This window comes from Mchenga conophoros, linkage group LG15, assembly GCF_057382185.1.
Source record: "Mchenga conophoros isolate Kocher_MC1m ecotype Shallow Benthic linkage group LG15, M_conophoros_male_GT1.1, whole genome shotgun sequence".
NCBI classification, from domain to species: domain Eukaryota; kingdom Metazoa; phylum Chordata; class Actinopteri; order Cichliformes; family Cichlidae; genus Mchenga; species Mchenga conophoros.
The window spans coordinates 34,236,804-34,250,650 of NC_140540.1; the positions used below are offsets into that span (position 1 = coordinate 34,236,804).

The 13,847-nt window shown below is 40.1% G+C and overlaps 1 protein-coding gene across 1 annotated transcript in view; it reads left to right on the forward strand.

Annotated features, from left to right (window-relative positions):
• The window catches only part of LOC146558723 (gamma-aminobutyric acid receptor subunit rho-2-like), a 28,009-nt gene that overhangs the window by 5,630 nt on the left and 8,532 nt on the right, over nucleotides 1–13,847 (forward strand). Inside the window, exons 4-7 of the mRNA XM_085246405.1 lie at nucleotides 6,363–6,430; nucleotides 10,602–10,825; nucleotides 10,909–10,991; nucleotides 12,124–12,264. Coding sequence (XP_085102531.1) covers nucleotides 6,363–6,430; nucleotides 10,602–10,825; nucleotides 10,909–10,991; nucleotides 12,124–12,264 — 516 coding nt within the window. The remainder of the gene's footprint in view (nucleotides 1–6,362; nucleotides 6,431–10,601; nucleotides 10,826–10,908; nucleotides 10,992–12,123; nucleotides 12,265–13,847) is intronic.

Genomic DNA, 13,847 nt, shown 5'->3' on the forward strand with positions numbered 1-13,847 from the left:
CTGTGGCACATTTTGTACATACTGTTTTGTGATCTCAAACATGTATTTGTGACAAATATACCAAAAAATAAGAAATCAAACACATTTCCACAGCACGAATGTAGCATGATGGATCCATAGTGATGATGCACTTTTGATTTGTGGGCAAATCCACACATAGGACACTTCATGCAACTATCTCATCAGTCTATAAATGTTTGGAAGAAGAACGGATACCTGCTTTACATTCTCAGTAATTTATTGAACATGAAAACTTGTATTCGTCCTCTGGATAGACCACCGCTATTTCCTTGTCACTCTGTTTGGCTCAAAATGGACTTTGACTGTAGCCAGAAATTAGGCAATCCTGCTCCAAAAGCACTGCTAGCTGAGGCTTTTTCTCTGCAGGCATCTAGTGTTATGTCAGCTGAAGGGGCGTGTCTTCAGGAGGAGTTATAGTGAGTCCAGAACGTGACATGTGACATATGATGTGAGTAAGAGAGGGGAGAACACTGACAGCTGGAGCTGGGCACGAGTTACTATCCCTTCTTCCAGGTAGCAGCTTTGCTGTGCAACCAGTTATGTAAGGCTGACTCTCTCACTGCTGCAGAGATTAACAACACCACAGCAGCCAATGTGACTTTCATACAGAAACGACAGACTGCTGTGTGAATTTGTTTCTATCTGTTATGAGCCTGCTAGGATACTCTTCCATATCCCTCTAAATCCCAGACTGGCCTTAAATATAATCATCTCATCAGCTAAACAACACAGAGGAACAAACATGAGAATGCTGTGTTCTGCCTAACTCAACCTTTCATGTGAAATTACCAGTTATTACTACTGGCTTTAACGGGATACTCCAGCCTGTTATTCTAGGATTGTGTAAGGAATGCACTGAAAGCAAGTTTGCAGATCATAAGAGTGACTGCATCACATCTGATGTCACATTTCTATTGAAATCAAAGAAGATCTTAGCACACTTAGTTTGTGTCATCAGAAACAAACAGTTAGACACTTACCCATTCATGAGACAATATGCTATAGTTATGAAAGCCAAAAGTTCTTGTCTGTTGTGGAATTTCAGCTGCTCAACACTTTGGGGCCCTCACTGGCTTCTTTTTTTTTAAATTTCAAAATGTACCCAATAATTTCAGTGGGAACTGTAGGCAGGCATGCTGTTTTGCCATGGGGCCATGTTGTTGGATGTCCAGTTTGTCATCATCTTACTGATATAAGCATGGAAAAAAATGCCTGTGCATAGTTCAGTTTTATTGTTGCCTTTACAGATGTGCAAGTTACCAAATGTGCATTAGTGCACCATAGACCTTACCCCTCAGGATTCGGTGTCCATCGTTTTCAACATGTCTTCGTTTAGGTCAGACCAGAGTCTGGCCAAAAGGAAGACATTTTCAGGACAGTGTTCAACTTTGAGATCTTGTGTTTTCCTGCTGGAGTTTAAACTTGCATTTGTGGATGCAGTGACAAACTGTGTTCATAAGCAATAGTTTATAGAAGAGTTTCTGAGTCAATATAGATCTAGGTCGCTTCTTAAAGCTGTTGTCAAGGCTCCACTGTGTGGTGTTGAGAGTAGGGCCCAAATGCAGGATTCACAAAGCAAGATTTAAAATTCAAAAGGAGCTTTACTGCTGAGAACTTCAAAGTAAACATAACATAAAGCAGGAACAAATAATCTGACGAGAGGCACCTAACTGGAGGCACACAGCGAGAGACACAGCTTGAGGGTGGACGTGACAAATAACAGAAGCAAACCGAGGCTTTAAATAAACAAGAGGTGATTATGTCAGAGTGCCAACACCTGCAAACACAGCTGAATTGAATCTGACTAATTAAACAAGGGGAAGCAAAACCAAATATAATGCACACAAGATGAGGGACTGTCAAAATAAAACTAACACTGCAACCAAGACTATGACATAGAAACTGGACACAGTTTAACAGGGACCATGGAGACAAGACAGAAAGATACAGGGACATTATGGGGGAACAAGAAAGGTAAATAAAAAAGGAGACAAGACTGACATGTCACAGGAGACAGTGACGACAAAACAAAAAGACGAAGCTGGGACAGACTGGACACGACAGATATATAACATAATAAAATAAGAAACCAAAATCTTAAAACAGAACTCAGATGCACTACAAAATATTATACTCAAAACTAAATATTACAAAATTTGACCATAAGTCATCTTTTAAATCCAAAAGAAAGAAGAATGAGTCTACAACAAAAACTTAAAACACTGGATCAGCGACCCTGGACCATGACAGCAGTGCTACCTGCTAGCCAATTATTTCAGCTTGACCTTTATGCACAGATTTTTCTTGATTCTCTAAGAATTTGTACTATAGATGATGAAATCTAGTTTTTTTGCAGTTTGGCAATGAGAAATACTATTATTTACTGGTTAAACTTTTTGTATAGGCCTTGTTCAGTCTTTTGAATTATGATGAACTATTACTATTAATTACTTACTTATTAAGGTCAAGGTGAACTTAATAAGGTAGCATGTTTCCTGGGCTTGTAATCATTGTCTTAGCATCTTTGAAATATGTTAACAACAAATTTAAAATTTGTTTGCAGGATTTCAAATGTCAGTGACAATCTGGTTACTTTTACCATTTTATTATTTCAGTTGAATATAGAGAATATTAGAAAATCATCTGTACCTCTTTTTATTTACAGTATGCACAGGGTTCTAACTTTTTGGATAAAGTTTCAAAAGCAATGTGATTTTAATAGATGTCTTCACTATTATTAATTTGTAAATAGCTTTTTAAGTGTGCTTATTCCTCTGTGCACAGATATGCGCCTGCACAGTTTCTATCCTTGGGCAATAAAGACTAAAGACAATAATGAAAGTACTTTAGGTTCTACTTATTCTCATTGTCTTATTTCCAGTGTTGTAATATACTATTTACAGAGGTGGGAGGTAATGAAGTATTTGAACTGTACTGTAATTTTTACTTTTACTCCCTTAATTTTTTAAGAAGTATCTGTAATTTCTACTCCTTACATTTTCAAAACAGACTTGTTACCTTTGGTTTAATGTGTTATTTTAACTTTAAAAATCACGGTGATTTGAGCCTAAACAGTAACACAGAAGACAGTCCCGTTCATGTATTAATCACCAAGGGTGAAAGGGATGTGCCATAGTCAGAGGTTAAAGTGGGCCAGTGTTTATTTATTCATTTATTATCATTGTTATTATTTTATTTTATTTTTTGGCACAATACCAGAACAACTGCATGTTTCCATAAACTGCAGTTGCAGTACCAGCTAGTCTTATAGAAGAAGAGTGAACATAAAGTGGCAGGTAATTTCAAATGGGTCATTGCATTTTTTCATGTTGAGAAGGTAGACTGTGCTATTGAAAGGTTGCATGAAAATACTTTGCAGGTTACTGCACAATAAACAGGTTAGTTTGCTGTACTGTGACAGATTCAAAGTAAAGAATAGTGTGTCGGACTGGTGCACAGCAGTTGTGGTGCTCATGGTCAGTTAGGTACATAAAGGCTAGCAGTGATTAAGTTGAAGTTAAACTGATGATGTTGAGATTCATTCAGTAAATTCAGAATCAGAATACTTTGATAATTCCTAAGGAAATTATGTGGGTTACTGTTGCTCCAAGATAACAACAGTAACAGACTGAACTAATGAAATAATACAATATATTACAGTAAGAAATATAAGAAATAGCTCTAATATATATACAAATAGCTCAATTATAAATATCCAGAATATTACAGAGATTAAATATATAACAGACATTTACTCTAAACTGTAAAACGTTGTTATTTGTTATTTTACTGTAGAACATATGCAAAAGAGTGTGTAACTATTGCACTGTGTACTGTGCATTAGATGGAGGAGTTGTACAGAGATATTCACATGCAGGAATGATTTCCTGTGATGTTAAGTGGTGCATTATGGGTAATCTAAGTCTCCCACTGAACATGCTCCTGTGACTGGCCAGCACATCATGGAGTGAGTCGGAGGTATTGTCCAACATTGTCCTTGTCTTGGACAACATCTGCGTCTCCGAGTCCAGCTCCGTCCCCACAACATTACTGGCCTTGTCGTCAGTTTATTGAGTCTGTTGGCATCTGCAACCCTCAACCTGCTGCTCCAGCATGCAACAGCATAGAGGATGGCAGCGGCCACAACAGACTGATAGAAAATCCTGAGCACTGTCCAAAAGATGTTCAAAGTCCTCAGAGACGACTCTGGCCCTTCCTGTAGAGTGCAGTGGTGTTTTTAACCCAGTCCAGTTCATTATCTATGTGTACTTATCTATCTAGTATTTATAGTCCTCCACAATGTCTACATCGATCCCCTGGATTAAAACAGGGGTCACGGGTTTCCTGGTCCTCCTAAAGTCTGCAGTCAAGTCTTTGGTCATTGTCACATTGAGCTGCAGATGATTCTGCTCGTGCTATCTTCAGAAAACTTCTGAAGATGGCAGGTCTCTGTGCAGTGGCTGAAGTCTGTGGTGTAGTGGGTGAAGAGGAAGGGGGAGAGGATGGTCCCTTGTGGTGCCCTTGTGTTGCTGATAACCTTGTCAGAAACACAGTGTTGAAGATGCACACATTGTGGTTTTCCTGTTAGATAATCAACAATCCAGGACACAAGAGACACATCCACCTACATCGCTGTCAGCTTATCACCCAGAAGGATTAGTCTGATGGCATTGAATGCACTGGAAAAGTCGAAAAACATGACCCTCACAGTGCTCGCTGGCTGGTCCAGATGGGTGTAGACACGACTGAGTAGGTAGATGATGGTGTCCTCAGCTCCTCTGAAGTGAAGGGGATCCTGATGTGGTCTGACTATAGCTCGCTGGTCAAGGATGAGTCTTTCCAAGGTCTTCATGATGTGGGAAGTCAGTGCCACAGGCCTGTAATCCTGGGACCACTGGAACATGGCGTCTTTGGTACAGGGACAAGGCATGACATCTTCCACAGCACTGGGACCCTCTGCAGACTCATACTCAACATGAACAGTTTATGAAAGACTCGACAAAGCCTTGAGAACATGAGGACTCACCCCGTCTGGTCAGCAAACTTGCCTGAGTGGAGTCTCCTCATTTGCCTCTGAACCTGGTCGTTAGTGTGATAGGTGGGGGAGGGGTGTCAGGACTCAAAAAGGAGGCAACGATGCAGTGTTGAGAGGGAGGGAGAGACAGTGGTGTGGCTACAGGCAAGTCAGTAGGGGGCTGAGCATTCACTGCAGTGTTGAATCTGTTGAAAAGCACATTCTACTCGTTGGCTCTGTCCTCACCACCCCCAGCTCCCCTGCTGTTGGATGGCTTGAATCCAGTGATTGTCTTTGTAACAAACCCACAGCAGACTCGGGTGCACCTTCATGCTTTGCAGCATCATTTATTTGCTGGTTGCTGTATACACACAGTTGGCTGCAGCTCTCTTTCGCTGCCAGCCACACACACTGACAACAACAACAGTACTGCAGGGCCCAGTACCATATTTAAGTGATTGCGGATGCCGTGCAGGTATGTCCACCTTCCCTGCATGACACCGCAGGCTATGCCCCACCACAGTCTTCATGCCACTCCACACCTCTCTCATGCTGTTCTGCTGTTCTGTTATTCAACCTTACCAGCTGTAGAGTGTATAATATAAAGCATAAGCAGTGTACTGTCCGTGTAGAGGATGGAAATCAGCCAGGACACCTCATGAAACATCTGCTCATATCTTGTTCAGTTCAGTTGTGTAAATCCTCAAAGAGCACTGAACATCCCTGTCCCTTTCACAGCTGGGGTTCCGTTCTGCCAAGACGAGCCATCGGAGTCTAACCACTAAATACATCTGTCTAACTTCTGTTCATCAATAAATCAATTCATTCTTTTAATTACATGTTCTTATTGAACTGATTTTAACAAATCTGCTTTAACCTCTTCCCTGCTCATTTTCCTGTTTATAGGCAAAATCAGCCACTACAACGCAGGCAACAGAAAACAGAGCTATGTTTTTATTTTGTTCCACTTAACTGATTCAAGCTGAGGAACTGTATTAGAATTAAAATTTAGACTGAAATAAAGTTGGTATTCTTATATACTAATGTTATTTTATCATGGCATTAATATAGCAAAGGATTCAGTTAGTTTTGCATAAAAATAGGTGGTAAAAATGTTCTTCAAGGAGCTACTTTACTTTCTTACTCTGAGCTACTTTACTTTCTTACTCTGAGTACATTTCAGAGCTGATAGTTTTTCATACTTGAGTAAAGAAGTTGAATTAGTACTTCAACTTTTTACTGGAGTATTTTTAACACTAGTATCTGCTTAAGTACAGAATGTATGTACTTTTGGCACCACTTCAGATTTGTTTGTTTATATCTGAAGGTCCAGCTGTCCCTGTTGGGGTGGACGTTCAGGTGGAGAGTTTGGACAGCATATCAGAGGTAGACATGGTAAGTATTTTAAATGCATTAAATGTAAATTTGCATTACACAAAATGTAGCTTAACAAGTATTTGGATAAAGTACCTGTAAGGCTGAATGTTTAATTGACACTGAAGTTTAAGAGACATGCAAAACTGACTGTGTTATCAGACATGTGACCCCATTCATTTAGAATACTGGAATAGTGATTATGGAAACTGCTGGTTCTTGTAGTGCACCCAGCATCTCGTCATCTAAATTTGTGGCACAAACACAAAACAGTGCCAGTGACTTGGACATCAAAATTTCCAGAGCTGGTAGGAGACTGCTGTAGTAATGTCCAGATGTCTGGAGCTATATAAAAAAGTGGTTTCATTACTGCAATGAAGGAAGTGTGAAACACAACAGGTTATGGCAATAATCCCAACAGTCCACTTGGTACCTCAATTAGACACACAGCATAAGTATCATGTGCAGCCGGGGGCAAATTTTCAACCATGCCATAATCTTGCTAAGCAGTTCTTAGTGCCTAAAAATGAAACTAATCACACAACATAACACAAATTTAACACAAACACACAAACTGTCCCGTCTCACCAACTTAACGTGTTACAATGTGGACTTTAAACAGAGGGTCATTATCTGTGAGCACCCAAGCTTAACATGACTTGTGTGTCAAGCCTTGGAATTGGGGTAGATTTTATCTGCCTGTGCTTAATAAATATAGCATTGTCCAAGTCTAATTTATGAGAGACCATGGCTAAAATATGCTACGTGTAGGTAGAACAGGGGTGGCATTTTTACTCTTACATAAACTGCTGATCAGTAAAACATCCTTCAATAACTACTCCTTCATTAGGCTTAAGGTACTGGCTCAAAATGGGTATGTTTTAAATTTTTGTAATTAATTGTAATAAAAATTAATTAGGTGACACTAACACTTTGTGACAACCAACCTTGCTTTGGGGTTGGTTGTCCCCAGAGTTATCAATGAGATATCAGTAAAAATTGTGATTTTTTTTTTTTTCTGATATCATCTGAGAGCCCAGCTTTGGCACACACATTGACACATCAAAGCCATTCTTCCTTGGGCCAGCTACTGATATAAGGCTCAACACAAACCAAGCTGTTCTGTTCAGTGGAGGTGGGAGGAGCCAGGCACTCCTGTAACCCAGATAAGGTTGGAAGACAAACTTTGGGCAAACTCAAATTCCTGAAGATATCTCTATTTATTGGGTAGATGCCACTTACCCTGAACGATACTGGATGTTGGTAGGGGGTGCAGCTATTGGGAAGGAAATGGCCACAATCCTTAGAATAACATTTGGCAGCATCCAGGCATCACGGGCAGAGTTGACATACTTTTTAAAAGATCCATATTTTGACCCGTCCATGGGATTGAGTTTACGTGAGCAATCTGGAGGGAATAAAGGATATGATGCCGCCCCCCCCCCCCCCCCCCCCCCACCTTCTGCTTCGTTCCACAAGTTATTCAATTCAGATCTGTATTTCAACATGATCTGCTCCTGGTTGTCAAAGAACATGCCAGAATTCTCCCTGTTGAAACTTGTAGTGCGTGCCAAGCTTGTGGTCTGTGGTGATCAAATGGCAAGAGTAGGGCAGTGTTTGAGGAAGCGACTAAACCAGTCTGCCTCGGCTTGACTGGTTTTACTCCAGGGCTTTGAGATTGTGACTTTCTGTGCCACTGCAATGTTGTATACACACTTATGGACTTTTTGTTGGTGCAAAGTCATATTAAATATCAGAGGCCTTAATGATGGAGCTTTCCAGTAGTTTTTCTTGATTAGTGCCGACAAACTGACAATTGTTTATGTGCCAACTTGCACATATGAAATGGTTTAATTCCCTTCTTCTCGGTAGATGTTTTTTGGTAGTAACAGGTCAGTGTTCTGTAGTTCAATTCAATATTATTTATATAGCACCAAACTGATCCTAACCATGGCTTTACCTTATTATTAAGTGTCTAATACTGCCAAAGCTCTTAATAACAAAAACCAAAAACACACACAACAACACGTGAAATTACTCTGAATACCTCCTCAACTCGGTCTATTTTTGTTTTACAAAATGATCGCTGTAAAATGGACAGCTCGTAATGGTTAAATATGTGATATCAACAAAGTTTCACAGTGCCTTCTAGTGTGGCAGTAATAAACAACGTGCCAACCAGCCCAAATCTGTCCTACACACTGAAAACAGTCTGAAGTACACAAGGCAAAAACTGTTTGTCAGGATTAATTTCAGCTGTATCTTTGGAGGTGTGTGACTTTAAACTGCTGTGCAGAAAGTATTGTTGGTATTTGCAAAGAGAACATGGACAACTGTGTGTAAGAAATGGAAACTGGATTTTTTTTAAACTGACCATATTGCACAAGCATTTCTGTAAATTAGTTACTCAACTGCTAATTGTGCCAGTTTTCAATGCTAAAAAGGCACGTCTTAATTTTTGAGCTTGATATTGCAGCAGTTACTGCTGTGTGGAAGAGGCATTGCAAAGGTTTAAGAGTGCATGCTTAGAAGAGTTAGACATCTCTCCAATTTATTTGGAATGTCAGATGAAGATGTTATAAAAGAAAATGGATTACCAAACTTCCTGATTTTAAATTTTCTCATTTAACTTAGAGATGACCTCCAACCAAAACAATACCAGCAGCAGTAAAACTTGTCCTGGTGGTAAATTTCATTGTTTGTGACCTTATGCTAAATAATGCGGCTCTTGGCATGTCATTTTGAACTAAAACTGACCGCGCTTGTGTGTCACTTCACAATTTTAAGAAACGGAGTCATTTTAGTCTCTGGGCCAGGGACAAGTTACTGCCCCAAGTGGAGTTTAAGTATCTCAGAGTCTTATTCATGAGTCAGGGAAGAAGGAAGTGGGAGAATAACAGATGGATTGGGACTATGGCTACTGTGATGCAGATGCTGCATTGGTCCGCTGTGATAAAGAGCATAATAACAAAGATTTACCAGTCAGTCTGCACTCTGATCCCTCAGCTGTGATCATACCTGGGTACTACCTGGGTGAGGTGTTTTGGGCATGTCCTACTAGAATAAGGGCACGGGACAGACCCAGGACATGCTGAAGGAATTCAATTTCTCAGCTAGCCTGGGAATGCCTCTGTGAGCGGGAGATGAGCGGGAGGAGGTGACTGGGGAGAGGGAGGTCTGGGTGTCCTTGCAACCCAGCCTGGATGAGTGGAAGAACATGAATGGATGGATGTAGTCACTGTCTGTCGTGTTTCATGTATATCACTGAACCCACTGTTAGACAACATAATATACTGTATATTTCTGGCCAGAGTTTACTTTTCATTGCTTAATGCAAGCCATTCAGTGTGCTTTAATGACAGCCATAAAGACAGAAAACATGCTCTGTAATACTCCAGCAGTTGCTGTCTAACACTCACTGTTATTAGGTAGCATTAGACACTAAATTATACCAGACTGTAGCAACAAAAACCCTCAGCACAGTATTCAGTGACATGAGAAAATGTGCTATTTTGTTTCTGTTAAATCCAATTTTTAATAAATAAAAGACAGAAAATTCAATTTATTCTTACAAAGCAGTTTTGCTTTTGACAGAGATATATAAAAAAAAACCATGAAGCAAAATTTTACATGACCCAGTATACCAGTATATGGGTTATTAAAACCATGAACTTGAAATATGCAAGAATACATACTTTAGATCTTTAAAGGTGGAATCATCTCTGATTAGTAGACATAAGTTATTAATCATGTGAAAGTCTCAGACATGCCCTTAAACTGGTCTTATGCAACATCAAAGGTACTTGTTCACTTGGTGCCAAGAGTACATGTTGCTACAGTCATTAGTCATTATAAATCCGTTGTTATATAATTGTAATACTATGAGAACAGGACAAAAGATTATCTGTGGTGTGGAGGGGGGCATGCACGGGCGTAACCATTCCTGCCTGCAGAGCAACGTAGAGGATGAAGGAGGAAAAAAACGAGGGTATTCTAGGACCAAATGAAGCCTGTGGACTGTACTTGGTTAACATATGTTCAGCATTTTGGCTTACTGTACATTTATCTATAAACAACTTCAATAATCCAGCAGCCACTGGCTGCAGTGATGTAATCCCAGGAAAAATTAAATAAATTAGGGATAGCAAGACCCTTTCATTCCGATGCTGTCTTCTTTCTCCCATTATCTCAGGACTTCACCATGACTCTGTACCTGAGGCACTACTGGAAAGATGAAAGGCTGGCATTCCCAAGCGCTACAAACAAAAGCATGACCTTTGATGGTCGCCTGGTGAAGAAAATATGGGTACCTGATGTGTTCTTTGTCCATTCCAAGAGGTCCTTCATCCACGACACCACTACTGACAACATCATGTTAAGGGTCTTCCCAGATGGTCATGTTCTATACAGTCTGAGGTGAAGACAGGAAACAAATGCCTTGCAAGAAAGGGCCCCCTGTCTAGAGTTACTAAGGTTTATATTCTGCTTTAATTCCACAGAGTAACAGTTACTGCAGCTTGCAACATGGATTTTAGTCGTTTCCCTCTGGACTCACAGACATGTACACTGGAGCTGGAGAGTTGTAAGTATTCTTAGACCATGAGACTCCTTCTTGTGCTGCTATGCAGTGGGGGAGATAATAATTTTATCTGCTAAATCTCTAAGTTCACTCACAAAGAAATTAACAGTTTGAGAATGTCAACCAAAAATCCAAACCAAAAGTGGAGACTGGCTAGGCACCTCCATGATGTTAATTTGCTTCTTCTTTAGCCACTCCTTTGTTGCCTTGTGGTGTGGTTTAGGTGACTGTCATGCTAGAAGGACGGTGTCATCCAAGATTTGCGGTGTCAATGCAGTGAAGTCGTCATCTACCTTAGCAGAAAAAAGTCACGCAACATGATGTTTCCACATCTGTGTTTAACTGTGGGGAGGAGACTTTGGGTCATTCCCAGCATTTCTCTTTGCAAACACGGTTGATACCAAAGAACTCGATTTTGGTTTTATCTGACCACAGCGCTTTCTCCCCCGCCTTCTCTGAATCGTTTAGATGTTCATGGCCAAATTAAGGTGGGTCTACACAGATGCCTTCTTGAGCGGGGGGACCTTTTAGGTGCTGTAAAATTTCAGTCCATTACAGTGTAGTGTATTATACTAATGGTATTCTTGCTGACTGTGATCCCAACTGCCTTCAGATCGTTAACAGACTCCTCCCGTGTAGTTTTAGGCCGATCCACCACCTTTGTCATAATCGTCTTCACCCCATAAAGTAAAATCTTGCATTGAGCTCCACTCTTCCATTTTCAAATAATTGCATCAACAAGTGTCACCTTCGCACCGAGTTTCTTGCTGATGGTCTTGTAGCCCTCTATAACATCATGCAGAGCTACAGCCTTGTTCTTCATATCCTTTGACAGCTCTTTGGTCTTGCCAGCTTTTTGGTTGATATTCTGTCTTTCTTCATTAAAAAGACACCATAAAAATTAGAGACTGTTTATTTTTGTGTAAATGAGCAAACCTACAACAAAAAGGGGCTTTGGTTACTAAATTATGAATTGATTATTAGTATTAGTATTAGTTTAGTTCTTATTTGAAACTCAGCCATCAGCAGAATACAAGCTTTTATTGAATTTATGAATTTGCTCTGTTTGCTTATCCAGGTCCAGCTATGTTCATTCAGATGACTGCTGTTTCCATTCCTACTTTCTGTCCTGCAGATGCTTACACAGATGAGGACCTGATGCTTTATTGGAAAAGTGGCGATGAGTCCCTGAGCACAGATGACAGGATTTCTCTGTCTCAGTTCCTGATTCAGAAGTTTCACACTACCTCCAGGCTGGCTTTCTACAGCAGCACAGGTTGAGAAGGAAAACAAACCCAGATTTCACTTACACATACATATTTTGTGTAATATTAGATTGGTCACTATTACAACTGCTCCACAAAAACCAAAGATTTAGGGGAAATAATCTGAAGTTGTTGTAAACTACCATATATGAAAGTCCCGTTTTAGCATCAACATTATGATTATCTGGGAGAGATTCTAGAGTTAATTTCATATTTAATCAGTAAACTAAGCCAAACTAAGTTGGGAGAGGTTTACATATTTCCTCTGATGTCTGCTGATGGCTCAGCCAGATCCAGCTATTACAGTCAGAAGTCATCCTGCTGACTGAGCTGAACCTCAGTGGGGCAAGTAAAAAAAAAAAATCCCAAAACATGTTCATAGAGTGGAGGGAAAAAACTCTTTGATTCCTTGCTAAATTTGTCAGTTTGAAGACTTACAAAGAAATTAAAAAATATCTTATTTTTATGGTAGTTTCATTTAATGAAGAGCCAGAATATCAACAGAAAGATAAATAAACAGTGCAACACAATGCAAACATAACAAAGTTATAAATTAATTCGGATGTCTCTGAGTAAAATACATAGGTAAGTAATAAGTAGATTTCTGGTTCCCACAGGTAGGCTGTGTGCCCATGTGGCAAACAGATTAGAGTGGCTATCCATCAGTACATTAGTACAAGTGCATTTGCCTTGTCAAACCTAAAAATAGAAATTTATATGTTAAAACTTACCAAAGTAGAGCAATTTTCATCTCAGACAGTTCTGTCAAAAAGTCCTAGTCTATCAATTGATATGTACATCTGGCCCTTACATTACTGCCATCTTGTGGCCACAGTCAGATATTGCAGCTGGAAGCTGTGCATATTTCATCTCGTAGCAAAGTGTGTGTCTCTTAGGGCATGTCCATCTCCCAGTAACAATGACTGGAGCTGGCTAGGCTGAGAGGCCAGCAGCTTTATTCTGGTGGTTTGCACATGTGCATTGTGGATAAATCTCTGGTCCTTGAGAGAGGAGCACGCGAGGCTCAGCTTTTAGTTCAATTAAGTTTTATTTCTATAGTCCAAAATCCCAACAACAGTTGCCTCAAGGAACTTAAGACTTTTGCTGCTCTTAGATCAATTTCAATGTGTTATGGAAACTCAGCTAGCATTAGCAAGTAAATAAGATTCAGTGATTTAGCAGCAGAACAGATAAGTTTGCAGTTGCTAACCACCTTCATTCAATTCAATTCAATTTCATTTATACAGCACCAAATCACAATAACAGTCGCCTCAAGGCGCTTTGCATTGTAAGGTAGACCCTTCAATAATACATATAGAGAAAAACCCAACAATCATATGACCCCCTATGAGCAAGCACTTTGGTGACAGTGGGAAGGAAAAGCTCCCTTTTAACAGGAAGAAACCTCCAGCAGAACCAGGCTCAGGGAGGGGCGGGGCCATCTGCTGCCACTAGTTCTTTCTTAAAAGTAGAGATAGTGTCCGTCTCCTGAATCCAAACTGGAAGCTGGTTCCATAGAAGAGGAGCCTGAAAACTGAAGGCTCTGAGTTCCATTCTACTTCTAAATAACCACCATGCCTAACATGTATGATGC